General features: G+C 45.8%; 1 protein-coding gene across 2 annotated transcripts in view; it reads right to left on the reverse strand.

The window, feature by feature from the left end:
- Positions 1 to 542: 542 nt before the first annotated feature.
- The window catches only part of LOC140426198 (vitamin D3 hydroxylase-associated protein-like), a 185,751-nt gene continuing 168,236 nt past the window's right edge, over positions 543 to 18,057 (reverse strand). For both annotated transcript variants that reach the window (XM_072510684.1, XM_072510683.1), the window contains exons 13-16: positions 15,515 to 15,554; positions 14,736 to 14,844; positions 9,973 to 10,118; positions 543 to 973 (exon numbers count right to left, since the gene is read on the reverse strand). In XM_072510684.1, coding sequence (XP_072366785.1) covers positions 776 to 973; positions 9,973 to 10,118; positions 14,736 to 14,844; positions 15,515 to 15,554 — 493 coding nt within the window. In that variant the 3' untranslated portion in view covers positions 543 to 775. The remainder of the gene's footprint in view (positions 974 to 9,972; positions 10,119 to 14,735; positions 14,845 to 15,514; positions 15,555 to 18,057) is intronic.

Raw genomic sequence — 18,057 nt, forward strand, 5'->3', positions numbered from 1 at the left:
CACTCCAGAGACTTGGGTGCATAATCTAGCTTGACACTCTCGTGCAGTATTGAGATAGTGCTCCATGACTTTTGACACCATCTTTCAGACGAGAAGGTAAACTGAGATCCCATCTGCCCTCTCAGGTAGCCATAAAAGGTCTCATAGCACTAGTGGAAGAAGAGCAGGGGGCTTCTATCTGGCCTGCTTCTATTATTTGTCCCTTACTGAACACCTCTTGCTCCTTCTGGAACCTTGCTGTGCAAAAATTGCCTGCTGTGGCTCTCGCAATACAAGCTGAAATACAATATGCCAATAAAGTATTCAGTAAGCTACAAAGCCCCTTGAGATCAAGAAAGGTGCTGTATAAATGACAGTTCTTTCTTGAACAATGAGCTTGTCTACACCTCCGTAACCTCAGGCAGGCTATTTTTAAAACTTATCTTTCACATTGGTGGAAATGGAGCAACATCTGTGTGAAATGCTCTTGAATTATTTAATAGCCCTATCACTAACATTTTGAAGAAGCAACAGTCACAAAGATTAGCAATCAACTTGTGCATCTATTTTTATTCTGTATATTTCTACTCAGTTTTTGAGAGTACGTCGTTTAAACATTGAGTGCTCCATTGTCATCCAGAAAACGGACTGTACGGAGTTGCAGAGATCAATGGCAGCAGATAGTTACCCACCATCATTTGTGAAATAGCCATAAAAGCAGAACTGCTGTGTAATTGTAAATGAAATTGCGAATCGAGCTCAATGACACGGGAAGATTTTTTTTTTTTAATTGCCCTCAGAGCAAGGTTTGCTCTTTCAGTGACTCAGCGTCTGCATGAACACTTTGGTTACTCTTTTCCAGATGCTGCTGACGTCCTTTCTTCTTTTTGACAAGCTTTTCCACCTCCCTCATGAAACAAAGACAGAGTTCGTCATGCCAGGGTAAGGCCACACACTGCACAGCTAAAGGAAGACCAACACCTCCTGATACCGCCTGAAACACAAGTAAACTAAAAATATTAGCATTTGGAGAAGTAGGTTATTGATGTAGGTGTTAAAACTCTCCAGTTAAATTTGCATTTGATTTAACTGAGGTCAACATGTGTGACTTTTAAGACCAGTCTAATGTAGCAAAATCAATATGACACTGGGAAGTTCCGAAGAACAAAGGGACCTTGGTGTGTTTGTCCATAGATCTCTGAAGGCAGAAAGGTAGGTTAATAGGGTGGTGATAAAGGCATATGGGACACTCACTTCTATCAATCGGGGCATAAATAACAAAAGCAGGGAGGTCATGATGGAGCTGAATAGAACTTTGGTGAGGCCACAGCTGGAGTACTGTGTTCAATTCTGGTCAACACATTATAGGAAGGATGTAATTGCACTGGAGCGGGATTATGAGCGGCATGGACAGGGTGGATAGGGAGCAGCTGTTCCCCTTAGTTGAAGGATCAGTTACAAGATGACACAAGTTCAAAGTGAGGGGAGGGAGGTTTAGGGCGGATTTAAGGAAAAATGTTTTTCCCAGAGAGTGGTGACTGTCTGGAATGCACTGCCTGGGAGGGTGGTAGAGGTGGGATGCCTCACATTCTTTGAAAAGTACCTGGGTGAGTACTTGGCAGGTCATAACATTCAAAAATTATGTTATGCACAGCTAAAGCCAGGAGTGAGACACAGCAAAGTGAGTTTGGGAATTTGAATCGAGGTGGGAATTCGAAGCTGGGTGGGGAGGAAGTGTTTTTTATCCCTGGTAAGTGACTGGTAAGTAGTGTTTCTGTTTTTCTGTTTCTTTTCATTGGTATATATATATTTTTTTTTCTTCATTGTTTATTTAAATTTTTTTTGGGGGGGGGAAATTGAAATTGTTGAAGTTAACCGAAGGTTTAAGACATGGCAGGAGATCTCAGACCCGTGTCATGCTCCTCGTGTGCGATGTGGGAGCTCAGGGACATGTCCACTGTCCCTGGCTCCTTCATGTGCATGAAGTGTGTCCAGTTGCAGCTCCTGTTAGACCGCTTGACGGCTCTGGAGCTGCGGATGGACTCACTTTGGAACGTCCGCGATGCTGAGGACGTCGTGGATAGCACGTTTAGCGAGTTGGTCACACCGCAGGTGAAAGGTACTGAGGGAGATAGTAAATGGGTGACCAAAAGACAGAGTAAGAGTAGGAAGGCAGTGCAGGTGTCCTCTGCGGTCATCTCCCTGCAAAACAGATATACCGCTTTGGATACTGTTGAGGGAGATGGCTCACCAGGGGAAGGCGGCGGCAGCCAGGTTCATGGCACCGTGGCTGGCTCTGCTGCGCAGCTGGGCAGGAAGAAGAATGGCAGGGCTATAGTGATAGGGGACTCAATTGTAAGGGGAATAGACAGGCGGTTCTGCGGACAAAATCGAGACTCCAGGGTGGTTTGTAGCCTCCCTGGTGCAAGGGTCAAGGATGTCTCGGAGCGGCTGCAGGACAATCTGGGGGGGGAGGGTGAACAGCCAGCTGTCGTGGTGCACATAGGTACCAACGATATAGGTAAAAAACGGGACGAGGTCCTACAAGCTGAATTTAGGGTGCTAGGAGTTAAACTAAAAAGTAGGACCTCAAAGGTAGTAATCTCAGGATTGCTACCAGTGCCACGAGCTAGTCAGAGTAGGAATGTCAGGATAGAGAGGATGAATACGTGGCTCGAGAGATGGTGCAAGAGGGAGGGATTCAAATTCCTGGGACATTGGAACCGATTCTGGGGGAGGTGGGACCAGTACAAACCGGACGGTCTGCACCTGGGCAGGACTGGAACCGATGTCCTAGGGAGGGGGTGTTTGCTAGAGCTGTTGGGGAGAGTTTAAACTAATGTGGCAGGGGGATGGGAACCGATGCAGGAAGTTGGAAGGTAGTAAAACAGGGACAGAAATAAAAGGCAGTAAGGGGGAAAGTGTAAGGCAGAGAAGCCATAGTCAAAAATCAAAAAGGGCGACAGTACAAGGTACAGTGACTGAGGGGAGCTCAGTGAATAGGACCAGGAATACTAAAAGAAATAAAACGGGAAGTGAAAACATTAATGGTAAGCGACGCGGCAGGTTGTTGCATGAAGATATGGGTGCGACGACAAGGAAAATTAGGAGAAAGGTTAAGAGGAAATATAACTTAGGAGAGGTTACTGATCGAGGTGTTAAGATTCAGAACAGAGGTAAAAAAGCCAACATAAGTGTACTTTACCTGAATGCTCGTAGTATTCGGAATAAGGTAAATGAGTTGATGGCGCAAATCACCGTGAATGACTATGATTTAGTGGCCATTACTGAAACATGGTTAAAGGATGGTCACGACTGGGAGTTAAATATCCGAGGGTATCAAACTTTTCGGAAGGACAGAGTGGATGGTAAGGGAGGTGGTGTAGCTCTGTTATTTAAGGATGACATCCGGGCAACAGTAAGGGATGACATCGGTGCTATGGAGGATAAGGTTGAATCCATTTGGGTGGAAATCAGGAATAGTAAGGCGAAAAAGTCACTGATAGGAGTAATCTATAGGCCACCAAATAGTAACATTATGGTGGGGCAGGTAATAAACAAAGAAATAACAGATGCATGTAGAAATGGTACAGCAGTTATCATGGGGGATTTTAATCTACATGTTGATTGGTTTAACCAGGTCGGTCAAGGCAGCCTTGAGGAGGAGTTTATAGAATGTATCCGCGATAGTTTCCTCGAACAGTATGTAATGGAACCTACGAGGGAACAAGCGGTCCTAGATCTGGTCCTGTGTAATGAGACAGGATTGATTCAGGATCTCATAGTTAGGGATCCTCTCGGAAGGAGCGATCACAATATGGTGGAATTTAAAATACAGATGGAGGGTGAGAAGGTAAAATCAAGCACTAGTGTTTTGTGCTTAAACAAAGGAGATTACAATGGGATGAGAGAAGAACTAGCTAAGGTAGACTGGGAGCAAAGACTTTATGGTGAAACAGTTGAGGAACAGTGGAGAACCTTCCAAGTGATTTTTCACAGTGCCCAGCAAAGGTTTATACCAACAAAAAGGAAGGACGGTAAAAAGAGGGAAAATCGACCGTGGATATCTAAGGAAATAAGGGAGAGTAACAAATTGAAGGAAAAAACATACAAAGTAGCAAAGATCAGTGGGAGACTAGAGGACTGGGAAATCTTTAGGGGGCAACAGAAAGCTACTAAAAAAGCTATAAAGAAGAGTAAGATAGATTATGAGAGTAAACTTGCTCAGAATATAAAAACAGATAGTAAAAGTTTCTACAAATACATAAAACAAAAAAGAGTGGCTAAGGTAAATATTGGTCCTTTAGAGGATGAGAAGGGAGATTTAATAATGGGAGATGAGGAAATGGCTGAGGAACTGAACAGGTTTTTTGGGTCGGTCTTCACAGTGGAAGACACAAATAACATGCCAGTGACTGATGGAAATGAGGCTATGACAGGTGAGGACCTTGAGAGGATTGATATCACCAAGGAGGTAGTGATGGGCAAGCTAATGGGGCTAAAGGTAGACAAGTCTCCTGGCCCTGATGGAATACATCCCAGAATGCTAAAAGAGATGGCTAGGGAAATTCCAAATGCACTAGTGATAATTTACCAAAATTCACTCGACTCTGGGGTGGTCCCGGCGGATTGGAAATTAGCAAACGTGACACCACTGTTTAAAAAAGGAGGTAGGCAGAAAGTGGGTAATTACAGGCCAGTGAGCTTAACTTCGGTAGTAGGGAAGATGCTGGAATCTATCATCAAGGAAGAAATAGCGAGGCATCTGGATGGAAATTGTCCCATTGGACAGAAGCAGCATGGGTTCATAAAGGGCAGGTCGTGCCTAACTAATTTAGTGGAATTTTTTGAGGACATTAACTGTGCGGTAGATAACGGGGAGCCAATGGATGTGGTATATCTGGATTTCCAGAAAGCCTTTGACAAGGTGCCACACAAAAGGTTGTTCCATAAGATAAAGATGCATGGCATTAAGGGGAAAGTAGGAGCATGGATAGAGGATTGGTTAATTAATAGAAAGCAAAGAGTGGGGATTAATGGGTGTTTCTCTGGTTGGCAATCAGTAGCTAGTGGTGTCCCTCAGGGATCAGTGTTGGGCCCACAACTGTTCACAATTTACATATATGATTTGGAGTTGGGGACCAAGGGCAATGTGTCCAAGTTTGCAGACGACACTAAGATAAGTGGTAAAGCAAAAAGTGCAGAGGATACTGGAAGTCTGCAGAGGGATTTGGACAGGCTAAGTGAATGGGCTAGGGTCTGGCAGATGGAATACAATGTTGACAAATGTGAGGTTATCCATTTTGGTAAGAATAACGGCAAAAGGGATTATTATTTAAATGATAAAAAATTAAAACATGCTGCTGTGCAGAGAGATCTGGGTGTGCTAGTGCATGAGTCGCAGAAAGTTGGTTTTCAGGTGCAACAGGTGATTAAGAAGGCAAATGGAATTTTGTCCTTCATTGCTAGAGGGATGGAATTTAAGACTAGGGAGGTTATGCTGCAATTGTATAAGGTGTTAGTGAGGCCACACCTGAGTATTGTGTTCAGTTTTGGTCTCCTTACTTGAGAAAGGACGTACTGGCACTGGAGGGTGTGCAGAGGAGATTCACTAGGTTAATCCCAGAGCTGAAGGGGTTAGATTACGAGGAGAGGTTGAGTAGACTGGGACTGTACTCGTTGGAATTTAGAAGGATGAGGGGGGATCTTATAGAAACATATAAGATTATGAAGGGAATAGATAGGATAGATGCGGGCAGGTTGTTTCCACTGGCGGGTGAAAGCAGAACTAGGGGGCATAGCCTCAAAATAAGGGGAAGTAGATTTAGGACTGAGTTTAGGAGGAACTTCTTCACCCAAAGGGTTGTGAATCTATGGAATTCCTTGCCCAGTGAAGCAGTAGAGGCTCCTTCATTAAATGTTTTTAAGATAAAGATAGATAGTTTTTTGAAGAATAAAGGGATTAAGGGTTATGGTGTTCGGGCCGGAAAGTGGAGCTGAGTCCACAAAAAATCAGCCATGATCTCATTGAACGGCGGAGCAGGCTCGAGGGGCCAGATGGCCTACTCCTGCTCCTAGTTCTTATGTTCTTATGTTCAAGGCTATGGGCCAAATGTTGGCAAGTGGGATTAGGTGGGCAGGTCAGGGCCTTTCATGCGTCGGTGCACACTCGATGGGTCGAAGGCCTATTCTGCACTGTAGTATTTTGTGATTCTGTGAATTTATTTCAACACTGCTAAAAGTCAACATGCTGATCATCGAAATGTTGCACTTTATACCTTCATCATGTGACTTGGTTTCTATCCTTATCTGAGGATTTACATTGTATTACATGAAGTTAAAGCAGAGAAACAGGCCAGTCAGACCAAATGGTTTATGCTCCACATAAACCTCGTCCACTCTCTTCATCTAGCGCTATCAGTATAACCTATTCCTTGCTCCTTCATATCTTTATCTACCTTCCCCTTAAATTGTTTCATATAATTTATTTACAGTGCAGAAGGAGGCCATTTGGCCCATCGAATCTGCACCGGCCCTTGGAAAGAGCACCCCACCCAAGGTCACCTCCACCCTATCCCCATAACCCAGTAACCACACCGAACACTACGGTCAATTTTGGACACTAAGGGCAATTTATCATGGCCAATCCACCTAACCCGCACATCTTTGGACTGTGGGAGGAAACCGCAGCACCCGGAGGAAACCCACGCACACACGGGGAGGATGTGTAGACTCTGCACAGACAGTGACCCAAGCCGGAATCGAACCTGGGACCCTGGAGCTGTGAAGCAATTGTGCTATCCACAATGCTACCGTGCTGCCCCTATGAACCCAACCCGCCATCCGCGACCCCACGGCCCACCCCCTGGCTATCCCCCATCAGTTCCCCCAGCCCTTGCAGAAGCCCCCACCCCCCGGCCAGCGACACGGATCCCAGCCGAGTGTGGTGGCGCTGGACACAGTCCGCTGCCGACACACCGGGTTCCTGACCGCTAAGACCATATGTGGCCAGCGCCATCGGGAACTCCGCCCATTGGGGGCGGAGCATTGTGGACGGGCCGGCCGATGATGCACCAATGACGTTGAAATGGCGCGCAGCAGAAGCCACGATGACGCCAGTTTGGAGGGGGCGGAGCATGGCTGACCGGCTTCAAACCAGCGCCAGCCCTGATTTCGGCGTGGAAATCCATTCTCCGCCCAATCACTGAACATGATTTCGGCATCAGGCTATGGAGAATCCCGCCCGTGCTGGTAGTTAATTTGGAAATTCTGAATTCTCCCTCTGTGTACCCGAACAGGCGCTGGAGTGTGCCGACTAGGGTCTTTTCACAGTAACGTAATTGCAGTGTTAATGTAAGCCTACTTGTGACAATAAAGATTATTAATTGTTAAAGCATTCCTTTGGCTAGACTTTACAGGGCCCCATTTCTGACTAAAAGGTTTCTCTCTCGCTCAGCAGCCACAACAGCAGTTCACGACTTATGAGAGCACAAATGAACCATGCCGTCGGGAACTCGGTCCATCGGCGGTGGTGAATCTCGAGGGGCCCGGAGAATAGGGTGTCAGGCCCGATAATGGTATGCCTACTGTACTTTCACCCCGCACTGCGAGCGATACATTTACACCATTTTCGGGGTGCCGGAGCATCCCGATTTGGCACCAAACCGGCACCTAGCGCAATTTTGGCGTCGGAGGCTGTTCTGCGGCAAATCGCGTTTAGCGATTTCGGCGACGGCAAACGGAGAATCCCACCTCACATCTCCACAAGATAGGGGCTGATTTCTCCATGCCTATAGGAGTTCCCACTGGTTCCTGTAACTCCCCTGCTCGTGTTCTGTGACTCACCTAATGATGAGCCTTATCCCGACAGCTCTTCCTAATTCTTGCATTCTTGCATTGTAATTATCTAAATATTGCATAGTTTTCTCAGGACTGCCGACAGATAGAGAATGGGTAAATTATGGTGTCAGTGATGAGCAGATTAGCAATGCAGAGATGGCAAGACGCTGTCTGCTTTCAACTTTCTCTTCCTCTTCATCGGCTTGCAGTGGTTGTACGGGATGAATATAATTTTAATAATTAATTTCTAATATTATTCATCTTAAACTGAGGCACTTTGGGAGGCTACTAGCTGGCCTCTTTCCAAGGGGAGTTTGCCTCTGCTATTTACTGATAATCATGATGTGGAGATGCCGGCGTTGGACTGGGGTGAGCACAGTACGAAGTCTTACAACACCAGGTTAAAGTCCAACAGGTTTGTTTCGATGTTACTAGCTTTTGGAGCGCTGCTCCTTCCTCAGGTGAATGAAGAGGTATGTTCCAGAAACACATATATAGACAAATTCAAAGATGCAAGACAATGCTTGGAATGCGAGCATTAGCAGGTGATTAAATCTTTACAGATCCAGAGATGGGGTAACCCCAGGTTAAAGAGGTGTGAATTACATCAAGCCAGGACAGTTGGTAGGATTTCGCAGGCCAGATGGTGGGGGATGAATGTAATGTGACATGAATCCCAGGTCCCGGTTGAGGCCGCACTCATGTGTGCGGAACTTGGCTATAAGTTTCTGCTCGGCGATTCTGCGTTGTTGCGCGTCCTGAAGGCCGCCTTGGAGAACGCTTACCCGGAGATCAGAGGCTGAATGCCCTTGACTGCTGAAGTGTTCTCCGACTGGAAGGGAACATTCCTGCCTGGCGATTGTTGCGCGATGTCCGTTCATTCGTTGTCGCAGTGTCTGCATGGTCTCGCCAATGTACCACGCTTCGGGACATCCTTTCCAGACTACTTACTGATAATGACAGGTGTGTGAGTTATGATCCATATATCACCATTACAGTCAATGAAATGAGTGTCTGTGACATTTAAAAACAGTTCACTTAAAATGTAAGTCACACGTATCTTAGGGTTGCTGTTCGGGTGAGGTAATCATGTTAATTTTGAGACTGGAGAAGGGATCTCATCATCATAGAATTTACAGTGCAGAAGGAGGCCATTTGGCCCATCGAGTCTGCACCGGCTCTTGGAAAGAGCACCCTACCCAAGGTCAACACCTCCACCCTATCCCCATAACCCAGTAACCCCGCCCAACACTAAGGGCAATTTTGGACACTAAGGGCAATTTATCATGGCCAATCCACCTAACCTGCACATCTTTGGACTGTGGGAGGAAACCGGAGCACCCGGAGGAAACCCACGCACACACGGGGAGGATGTGCAGACTCCGCACAGACAGTGACCCAAGCCGGAATCGAACCTGGGACCCTGGAGCTGTGAAGCAATTATGCTAACCACTATGCTACCGTGCTGCCCTATGCTACCGTGCTGCCCTGAGGTGAGGGCCACTGAGACACCGAGTGCCAGTGCAATCTTCAATATTTCCTTGGTTTTCTCGTGCAGAGGTTTCCAACTCCCAGCCTCAAAGTGCCGGCCATTGTCGTTTCAGACCTCTCCTGGAAACATATGCAAGTCAAACTCCCTGATATTGAATGTTTTTGTTTTCATTCTTTCTGTCATGTTTGCCGCTGTCAGGTGTGCTTCTTCATTCAGCGATGCCATAATCCCAGCGTAGCAGACGTCTCTATCCTGCTGCTTCATCAAAACGATTTTGGTAGTCTCCTCTACCTGTTCTAGCCTCCCTCACAATGGCTTCCAGTTGGACCAAGTCTCACCGCAGCACTAAGTAGTCCACCCCAGCGCACCTGCGGCATTGCAGCTGCCGGGATTTGCATTGTCTGCCCAGCTCTGAATGTTTCTGATGTGGTCAGCGCCATAATAAAATGGCAGGTGGAGGTCCCTGCCTGTTAAGCTTCCAGAAATCCAACTGCATCCTTGGAAGTTTCTCGGCAATATTCTGAGACTTTGTGCATCAAAAGCAAAGGGACTTTGTCCGCGAGTAAATCTGGTTTTAAATGCCACATGTACAGTGAGAGGAAGAACACAAATCATATGATAAGCACCCATAAACAAAACTACCATACTTATCTCACACTGACCTTCTTGAAGGTTTTATCCCAGGAATCATTTTTGTAGCCGTGATAATGCTTTAGCGCCTCCTCGTCTTCTTTCGTCACTTTGGTAACAGGCACAACACCCGCAGGAAAATTTAACAAATTGTAAATAATTGTGTAGCTGGAAGAAGCTGTTGGGGAAAGTATTTTTAAATAATGTATTTGTAATTTTATTTTTCTGTCCTTTTATACTCTGGACAATAAAGAATGGGCGGGATTCTCCCAGCCCCGCGCCGGGCCGGAGAATCCCCGCAACCACACCACCCCACCTCGACATCGGCACGCGATTCTCCACGGAGCGGAGAATTGGCGCCATTGACGCCGACGCGTTTGGTGCGGCGCCGGTCGCAGGCCGCTCTACGCGGCCGGGCTGCCGATTCTCCGGCGCAGATGGGCCGAGCGGCCGCTCTAAAAAGGCAGAGTCCCGCCGCCGCCGTCCACACCTGGTCGCAGCCGGCAGAAACTCTGCGCGCAGGGTCGGGGGGGGGTGGCCTGTGTGGGGGGGGAGGGGGGCTCCGACCCCGGGGGGGGGGGGGGGCCTCTGATGGGGCCTGGCCAGCAATCGGGGCCCACCGATCAGCAGGCCAGCCTCTCGCTCCCCGGGCCTATTTTCCTAGGCGCCGGCCCCTGAAACCCCGCGCCATTTTGCGTCGGGGCCGGCACATTGAGGGAGGCCACCGCGCATGCACGGGTTGGCACGGCGCACAGTTCGTGCCGGGATGGGATGCTGGAGCGGCGTGAACCGCTCCAGCGCCGTGCTGGCCCCCTGTAGGGGCCAGAATCGGTACTCCCAACGGCCCGTTCACACCGTCGTGAAACGCGACGGCATTTCCGACGGCGTGGACACTCTGCCGCCGAATGGGAGAATCCCGCCCATGGTGTTTTATTGTCTGTCATTTTGGACAATATCTATGAGCAAGGCTCATTTACAGTTTTCAAGAAAAAATTGACAGAATGACAGAAACATTCAAAATAATTGACACAACAAAAAAAAACTGGCTTATTTTGTCATTGTTAAACATAAAGGTTTGTATGTAGGGTACAATCTAGCAACAATAAAAAGTGTAGTCATGTGGCACCTGTATGCTTCTTGTGGCACCCAATATGCTTTTTGAGAGCTTTTTAAACAAAAATTGGCACTGGACCATATGTGACCAATATCTATCTCATGGTTCACGTTAATATTCCAGAGATAATTTAGTTCTGGGAAGGTTGCTGTTGTGTAGGTAAGGTAACTAAAATGCTGGACATTAGAGATGGCAATTCAAAAGGTTACCCACCTTTGTTTAATGGAGTCAGAATAGAAGAGGTGGAGCCATAGGCTGGAAACGTGTGGCACAATTCAGCGGACCCGTCACGCCCGACTTGGTGTCAGGACGAGGCCATTGAATCTTGCAAGAGGCCCTCATAAAATTTGCAACGCTTGAAACGTTTCATGACATTCAACAGAATCTCATGAGACATCAAGATCTGGATCTCGCTCTCACTGGGCAAGATCCAGATATATATATTTAAGAGCCATTAGGCTCATTTAAATACCCGGACGCTCGATTGCTTGCAGTTTGGACCTCATATGGTTTGCAACTCACCCTAGAAGCTGTTAGCAGGTTCCAGGCAGTTATGGGCTCAGAGAAGCCCTGAAAGCTAATTCATAGATTGGTGCAACTAGGAACCTGGAGTTCAGAGAAACACAGCTGAATGAAGCTAGTGGCCTGCAAAGAAGTTGGAAGTGTGTCGTAATTAGAGATGGGAGTGCATCTTTGTAAATCCCATGGAATATAATCTAAGAAGAAGAGATTGAACAACTAAGAGCTGACAATTCATTGATGCAATTCGAGGTGGAGTGACTTTTGAGGGAATTCAACAGCTAAATATTCTAAAGTGCAGAGTTCAAATCTCTCAAGAGGACAACAGAGTTTTAATGAGATATTGTGACTCACAGTGGACACTGATACCTGGTTAGTTGCTGAGAAATCCATGGAATCTGCCTTGGTTGCATCTGCTATTTAATGTGCAGTATGGTGTGTTCAACCTCAGTTTGCCTATCAATTCATATTTGTGTCATGTTAATTCTGAATGTTAGGATGTTATTCAACTGCTTACAATTGATATAAATGAATTGGATGAAGAAATTCAAGGGATAGTTGACAAATTTGTTGATGACACAAAGGTAGGTAGGAAAGTAAGTTGTGAAGAGAACATAAGGAGGCTAAAAAAATATATAGATGGTTGAAGTGAGTTGGCAAATGTGTGGCAAATGGAGCATAATGTAGCAAAATGTGAAATTTTCCTTTTTGACAGGATGAATAAAAAAGCATATCTAAATGGTGAGAGATTACAGAGCTCTGAGGTGCAAATGGTTGGGTATTCGTGTGCATGAATTACAAAAAGCCAGCATGCAGGTATAGTAAGTAATTAGGAAAGCTAATAGAATTGTAGCATTTATTGCAAGGGGAATTGAATACATGATAAGGCTATGCTTCAGTTCTGGACACTAGTGAGACCACATTTGGAGCACTGTGTGCAGTATTGGTCATCTTATTAAAGAACGGATGTAATTGCATTGCATCAGATCTTGTTTACCAGACAAATACCTGGAATAGGCAGGTTGTCTTATGATGAAGTGTTGGATTTGCTGGCCATAAATAAGGGGCTGCCCATTTAAAATGCAGATGAGGTTAGGTTTTTGCACTCAGGTGGTTGTGAGTCTTTGGAACTCTCTTCCTGAAATGGTGGTGGAAGCAGATTTCTTGAATATGTTTAAGGCAGAGGTGGATAGGTCCTTGGTAAGTAAAAGAAGGCTAGGTTATCGGGATAAGGTGGGATGCAGCTTTGAAATTACTATCGGGTATGATTGTCAACTGGCGGTGCAGGCTTGAGGGAATGAATGGCCTACTCCTGCTCCTAGTTCATATGTTTGTATGATGTACAGCATTAGAAATTAATGTGGTCAGTCCATAAAGAGGAAAGTACAGAATAAATGTGTTATATAGACTGTTCTCAGACACTGAACTTGTGAATGGTTGACAGAACAATGAAATCTAATGGCTCTGTGGACCTCTTAAATTATATTCAGCTCCGTAGCATTCCATCTCAGCACCTGCGGCATTTTTTTTGTTTTGTTCATGGGACGTGGGCGTCGCTGGCTGTGCCAGCATTTATTGCCCATCCCTAATTGTCCTTGAGGGGGCAGTTAAGAGTCATAGAATCATAGAATTTACAGTGCAGAAGGAGGCCATTCGGCCCATCGAGTCTGCACCGGCCCTTGGAAAGAGCACCACACTCAAGCACACACCTCCTCCATCACATCCCCTTAACCCAGTAACCCCAATTAACCCTTTTGGACACTAAGAGCAATTTAGCATAGCCAGTCCACCTAACCAGCACATCTTTGGACTGTGGGAGGAAACTGGAGCACCCGGAGGAAACCCACGCACACACGGGGAGGATGTGCAGACTCCACACAGACAGTGACCCAAGCCGGGAATCGAACCTGGGACCCTGGAGCTGGGAAGCAACTGTGCTAACCACTATGCTACCGTCCCAAACCACATTGCTGTGGGTCTGGAGTCACATGTAGGCCAGACCAGTTAAGAATGGCAGATTTCCTTCCCTGAAGGACATTAGTGAACCAGATGGGTTTTTACGACAATCAACAATGGCTTCATGGTCATCACTAGACTTTTAATTCCAGATTTTTATTAAATTCAAACTTCACTATCTGCAGTGGAGGGATTTGAACCTGGGTCCCCAGAGCAGTACTCTGGATCTCTGGTTTACTAATCCAGTGTCAATACCACTATCCCACCGCCTCAGGTCATTGTGATTCAATTTTCTCGCCGGCAGCCCACCCCCGCCAGCAGGTTTCGCAGTGGCATGAAGTGGTTACAATAGGAAATCCTATTGGCAATCAGCAGGAAGATAGGATGCCACCAGTAGCAGATGGTGCAAGATCGAGAAACACATGGCTGGCGGACCTGAGAATCCTGTCCCCAGCGCTGTAATAATGTCTAAAATATTGTACATTATCAATCGTATAATTTTTCTAAAATAAATATGCTATTACATTACATTTTTTATAAATCTGAACCTTCAATACATCATTAATGACTACCTCCTAATTTACAAGGTGCATCACATCCTAATGTGGCCTTTTCCATTTACTCTCAAACAGAAATAAGATTGATTCTCCACATATAATCGGACAGATAATAGATGCGTTGTTGCAGTTTGGACCTCATATGGTTTGCAGCTCACCGAGAAACGCTAGGAGCTGTTAGCATGTTCCAGGCAGTTAGAGCTCAGAGAAGCCCTGGAAATCTTTTTATAGATTTGTGCAACTGGGAGCCTGGAGCTCAAAGAATCCCGGGGCAGTGCCAGCTTAGTGTAGCTAGTGGTCTGCAGATGAGTTGGAAATATGCTGGTAATTAAAGGCAGGAGTGCAGCTTTGTGAATCCTGTGGAATGCAGTCTCAGGAGAAGAGATTGAACCATTGAGAGCTGACAAGTCATTGAGGCAATCTGAGTGGCTGTCATTTATTGCCAGTTCATAAAAATTGTGACAAAAACACCAACTTAGAATTGTACCCACATCATAAACGCACCTATGGATATACATTACTAAAGGATGTGCCCCATCTGATTCCCCTCTAAGCAAATTAATACAATAGTAAACATGAAGTAATTGTTCATTCTCTGGCACAACCTTGTAGTTTTATAGAAAGCAGATATTCCTGAACTGTTGCCTACCTGACAGTTTTCCAGCACATCCAGTCTGAAAAGCAGGACCTATTGACGGACAGAGTAGGACTTCAATGTTGTGCTTTCCCCATGCCTTTATATACTCTTCACGGTAGGTCTACACAAAATACAAGAACTAGGCCTCATTATTGGTGGCAGTTAATTGAAATGAAATGAAAATCGCTTATTGTCACAAGTAGGCTTCAATGAAGTTACTGTGAAAAGCCCCTAGTCGCCACATTCCGGTGCCTGTTCGGGGAGGCTGGTACGGGAATTGAACCGTGCTGCTGGCCTGCTTGGTCTGCTTTAAAAGCCAGCGATTTAGACCAGTGTGCTAAACCTTCTGAATTAGCTGCTCAAGAAGTAAGAGGCACCTGTCCCAGAACTGAGTTACCTTTGCTCTGTGAACCTCTGACAAACACACTAGTCTATATATATTTGGTGCACCTGAATGCTTTAAGTTCAGTATCAATTCTGTATTCTCAAAACCAGAAATCGCTACATATCAGGAACTATGCTGAAATGTTGCTATCTTGAGAAGTAGGAAAATTCACTTGCTTTAAAAATAATCTGACTGATTGGAGTATGCCTATTTCATTCATTTCATTTTTCATTTTCATTTCATTTCATTTTATTATTATTGGCTGAGTTTCACTGGATTCAAGTTCACTTGAAACAGATTCTACTAAATCTGAGAAATGAGCAACACTGTAATATTAAAATGCTATTGTTGTTTATTTGAGAATCAAATAGATCTTACTAATGTGGGCGGTAACATTTGATCTTACCATCACAGCAACGTGGTGCTTCCACAGTTCCTCAACTGATCTGTGAAATCATAAAAATAAGGACATTAAAGATAAGATAGAAACAATTTTTCCGAATCAAAATATAAAGCCCTGATTTTAACACACTTCTCTGGGCAGGAATGCTGTGGGTGAGGAATTAAGATGCTAAGGATGGGTTTGTTTGGTCGCATTTCTTTTGTGGTCACATGAGGAGGGGTAAAATTGATTCCCCGATCGTACCACTCTAAGTCTGACTGTAAGAGGGTTTTCTTTTGAATTTAGAAAAATTAAGGAATTTTAATCAATGTCTGTGTTCAACTATTTACCTACTGAATGCAAAGAAATGAGTCTGACAGTGGCGAGGCTTCATAAAGAGGCACAAGAGGGAGAGAGCATCGAGCAAGCGAGGAGTTGACAGAAAAACATCGAAAAGTAATGTCACAGGTGTATGTAAGTTGATTGGTTGGTAAGGAGAGGCTTTTCTGAACTATGCAGGAGGAGATGATTGGTAAGTGTCAGGTGGGTTATTATATTATACCATACTGTAGTAATCACTTTATAAAAAGTTTGTCATGTCAGTGCAGCTCAGCCATGTGGAATGTGCATCCTGCTGGATGAGGGAAATTGTGCAGATACAAAGTGCTCTCGAGCACTTCATCTGCAGGAAGTGTCTTCAGCTGCAGAAACTTGGAATTCAAGCAGCAGCTGGAGTCATGGTGATGCATCCGTAAGGTTGAGGATTGTGTGTGTAGCACAATTAGAATCATTGAATCATAAAATTTACAGTGCAGAAGAAGGCCATCTGGCCCATGGAGTCTGCACCGGCCTTTGGAAAGAGCACCCTACTTAAGCCCACGCCTCCACCCTATCCCTGTAACCCGACCTAAACTTTTGGACACTAAGAGGCAATTGATCATGGCCAATCCACCTAACCTGCACATCTTCGGACTGTGGGAGGAAACCGGAGCACCCGGAGGAAACCCACGCAGACACTCGAGAAAGTGCAAACTCCACACAATCACCCGAGGCCGGAATTGAACCCAGGACCCTGGAGCTGTGAAGCAGCAGTGCTAGCCACTGTGCCACCATGCCGTCTGTGATGGTCACATCACAGTTAAGAAGTGCACAGGCAGAGAGGGAATGGGTGACTGTCAGAATATCTAAGAGAAACAAGCAGGTGGTGCAGTAATCCCCTGAGGCAATCTCACTCTCTAACCACTTTTGCATTTTGGATATTGACGAGTGAGATGGTTCCTCAGAGAACAGTAACAAGAGTCAGGTTTGTGGCACCATGGGTGGCTCAGCTGCACAGGATGGGAGGAGGAAGCATAGTGGCAGGGGATTCCATAGATAGAGGATCAGACAGGCATTTCTGTAGCTGAGATGGGACTTCAGGATGGTATGTTGACTCCCTGTTGCCACAGAGCGGCTGCAGATTATTCTTTGGGGAGGGCCAACAGCCAGAGGTCATTGTCCACATTGGGACCACTGACACAGATAGGAAGAGGACTTTAAAGGTTTGGAAAGCAGATTTTAGGGAGTTAGGAAGGGAAATAAAAAGCAGGACCTCAAGTGCAGTTCTCTCAGGATTACTCCCAGTGCTACTTGCGAGTGAACATAAAAGAATAGGAAGATTAAGCAGTTCAACACGTGGTTGGAGCAATGGAGCTGGAGGGAGGGCATTGGGAGTGATTCTGAGGCACATGGGATATGGACAAGAAGGACAGTTTACAGCTTAACAGGACTAAGATTAATGCCTTTGTTTGCTCGTGCTGTTGGGGAGGGTTTAAACTAGATTTTCAGGATGATGGGAATCTGAGGGGAAATTCAGACAGGAGAGGAGAAAAACTGGCTGTGCAAAGTAGAGAAGTATTTAACTAATAAGGAGAAATATGAGAGAGCAGTATTAAGGTAAACAATACTTGAAGATATGATACGGTTAGAGCAGGCAATAGTAAGTCATTGGATGGGGTGTCAGAGTTATAAACATTGAGTCTGCACCGAACCACTGAAAGAGCCTGTACCTTGGCCCACTCCTCCGCCCTATCCCCATTACCCCACATCTTTGGACACTAAGAGGTGATTTAACATGGTCAATCTACCTAACCTGCACATCTTTGGACACTAAGGGGTGATTTAACTTGGTCAATCTACCTAACCTGCACATCTTTGGACTGTGGGAGGAAGCCACAGTACCCGGAGGAAACCTATGCAGACACAGGGAGAATGTGCAAACTCCACACAGACAGTCACCCAAGGCTGGAATTGAAACCGGGTACCTGGCGCTGTGAGGTAGCAGTGCTAATGACTGTTCCATTGTGCCGCCCATTCCAGAGTGAGGAGTGGCAGTAATAATATAATAATTACAATAATCTTTACTGTCACAAGGAGGCTTACATTAGAACTGCAATGAAGTTACTGTGAAAAGCCCCGAGTCGCCACATTCCGGCGCCTGTTCGACTACACAGAGGGAGAATTCAGAATGTCGGAGGTGCTGGGGCGATTCCGCGAGGGCTGCCCTTGTTGATCGTATGCGTCGAGCG

This window comes from Scyliorhinus torazame, chromosome 7, assembly GCF_047496885.1.
Source record: "Scyliorhinus torazame isolate Kashiwa2021f chromosome 7, sScyTor2.1, whole genome shotgun sequence".
NCBI classification, from domain to species: Eukaryota; Metazoa; Chordata; class Chondrichthyes; order Carcharhiniformes; family Scyliorhinidae; genus Scyliorhinus; species Scyliorhinus torazame.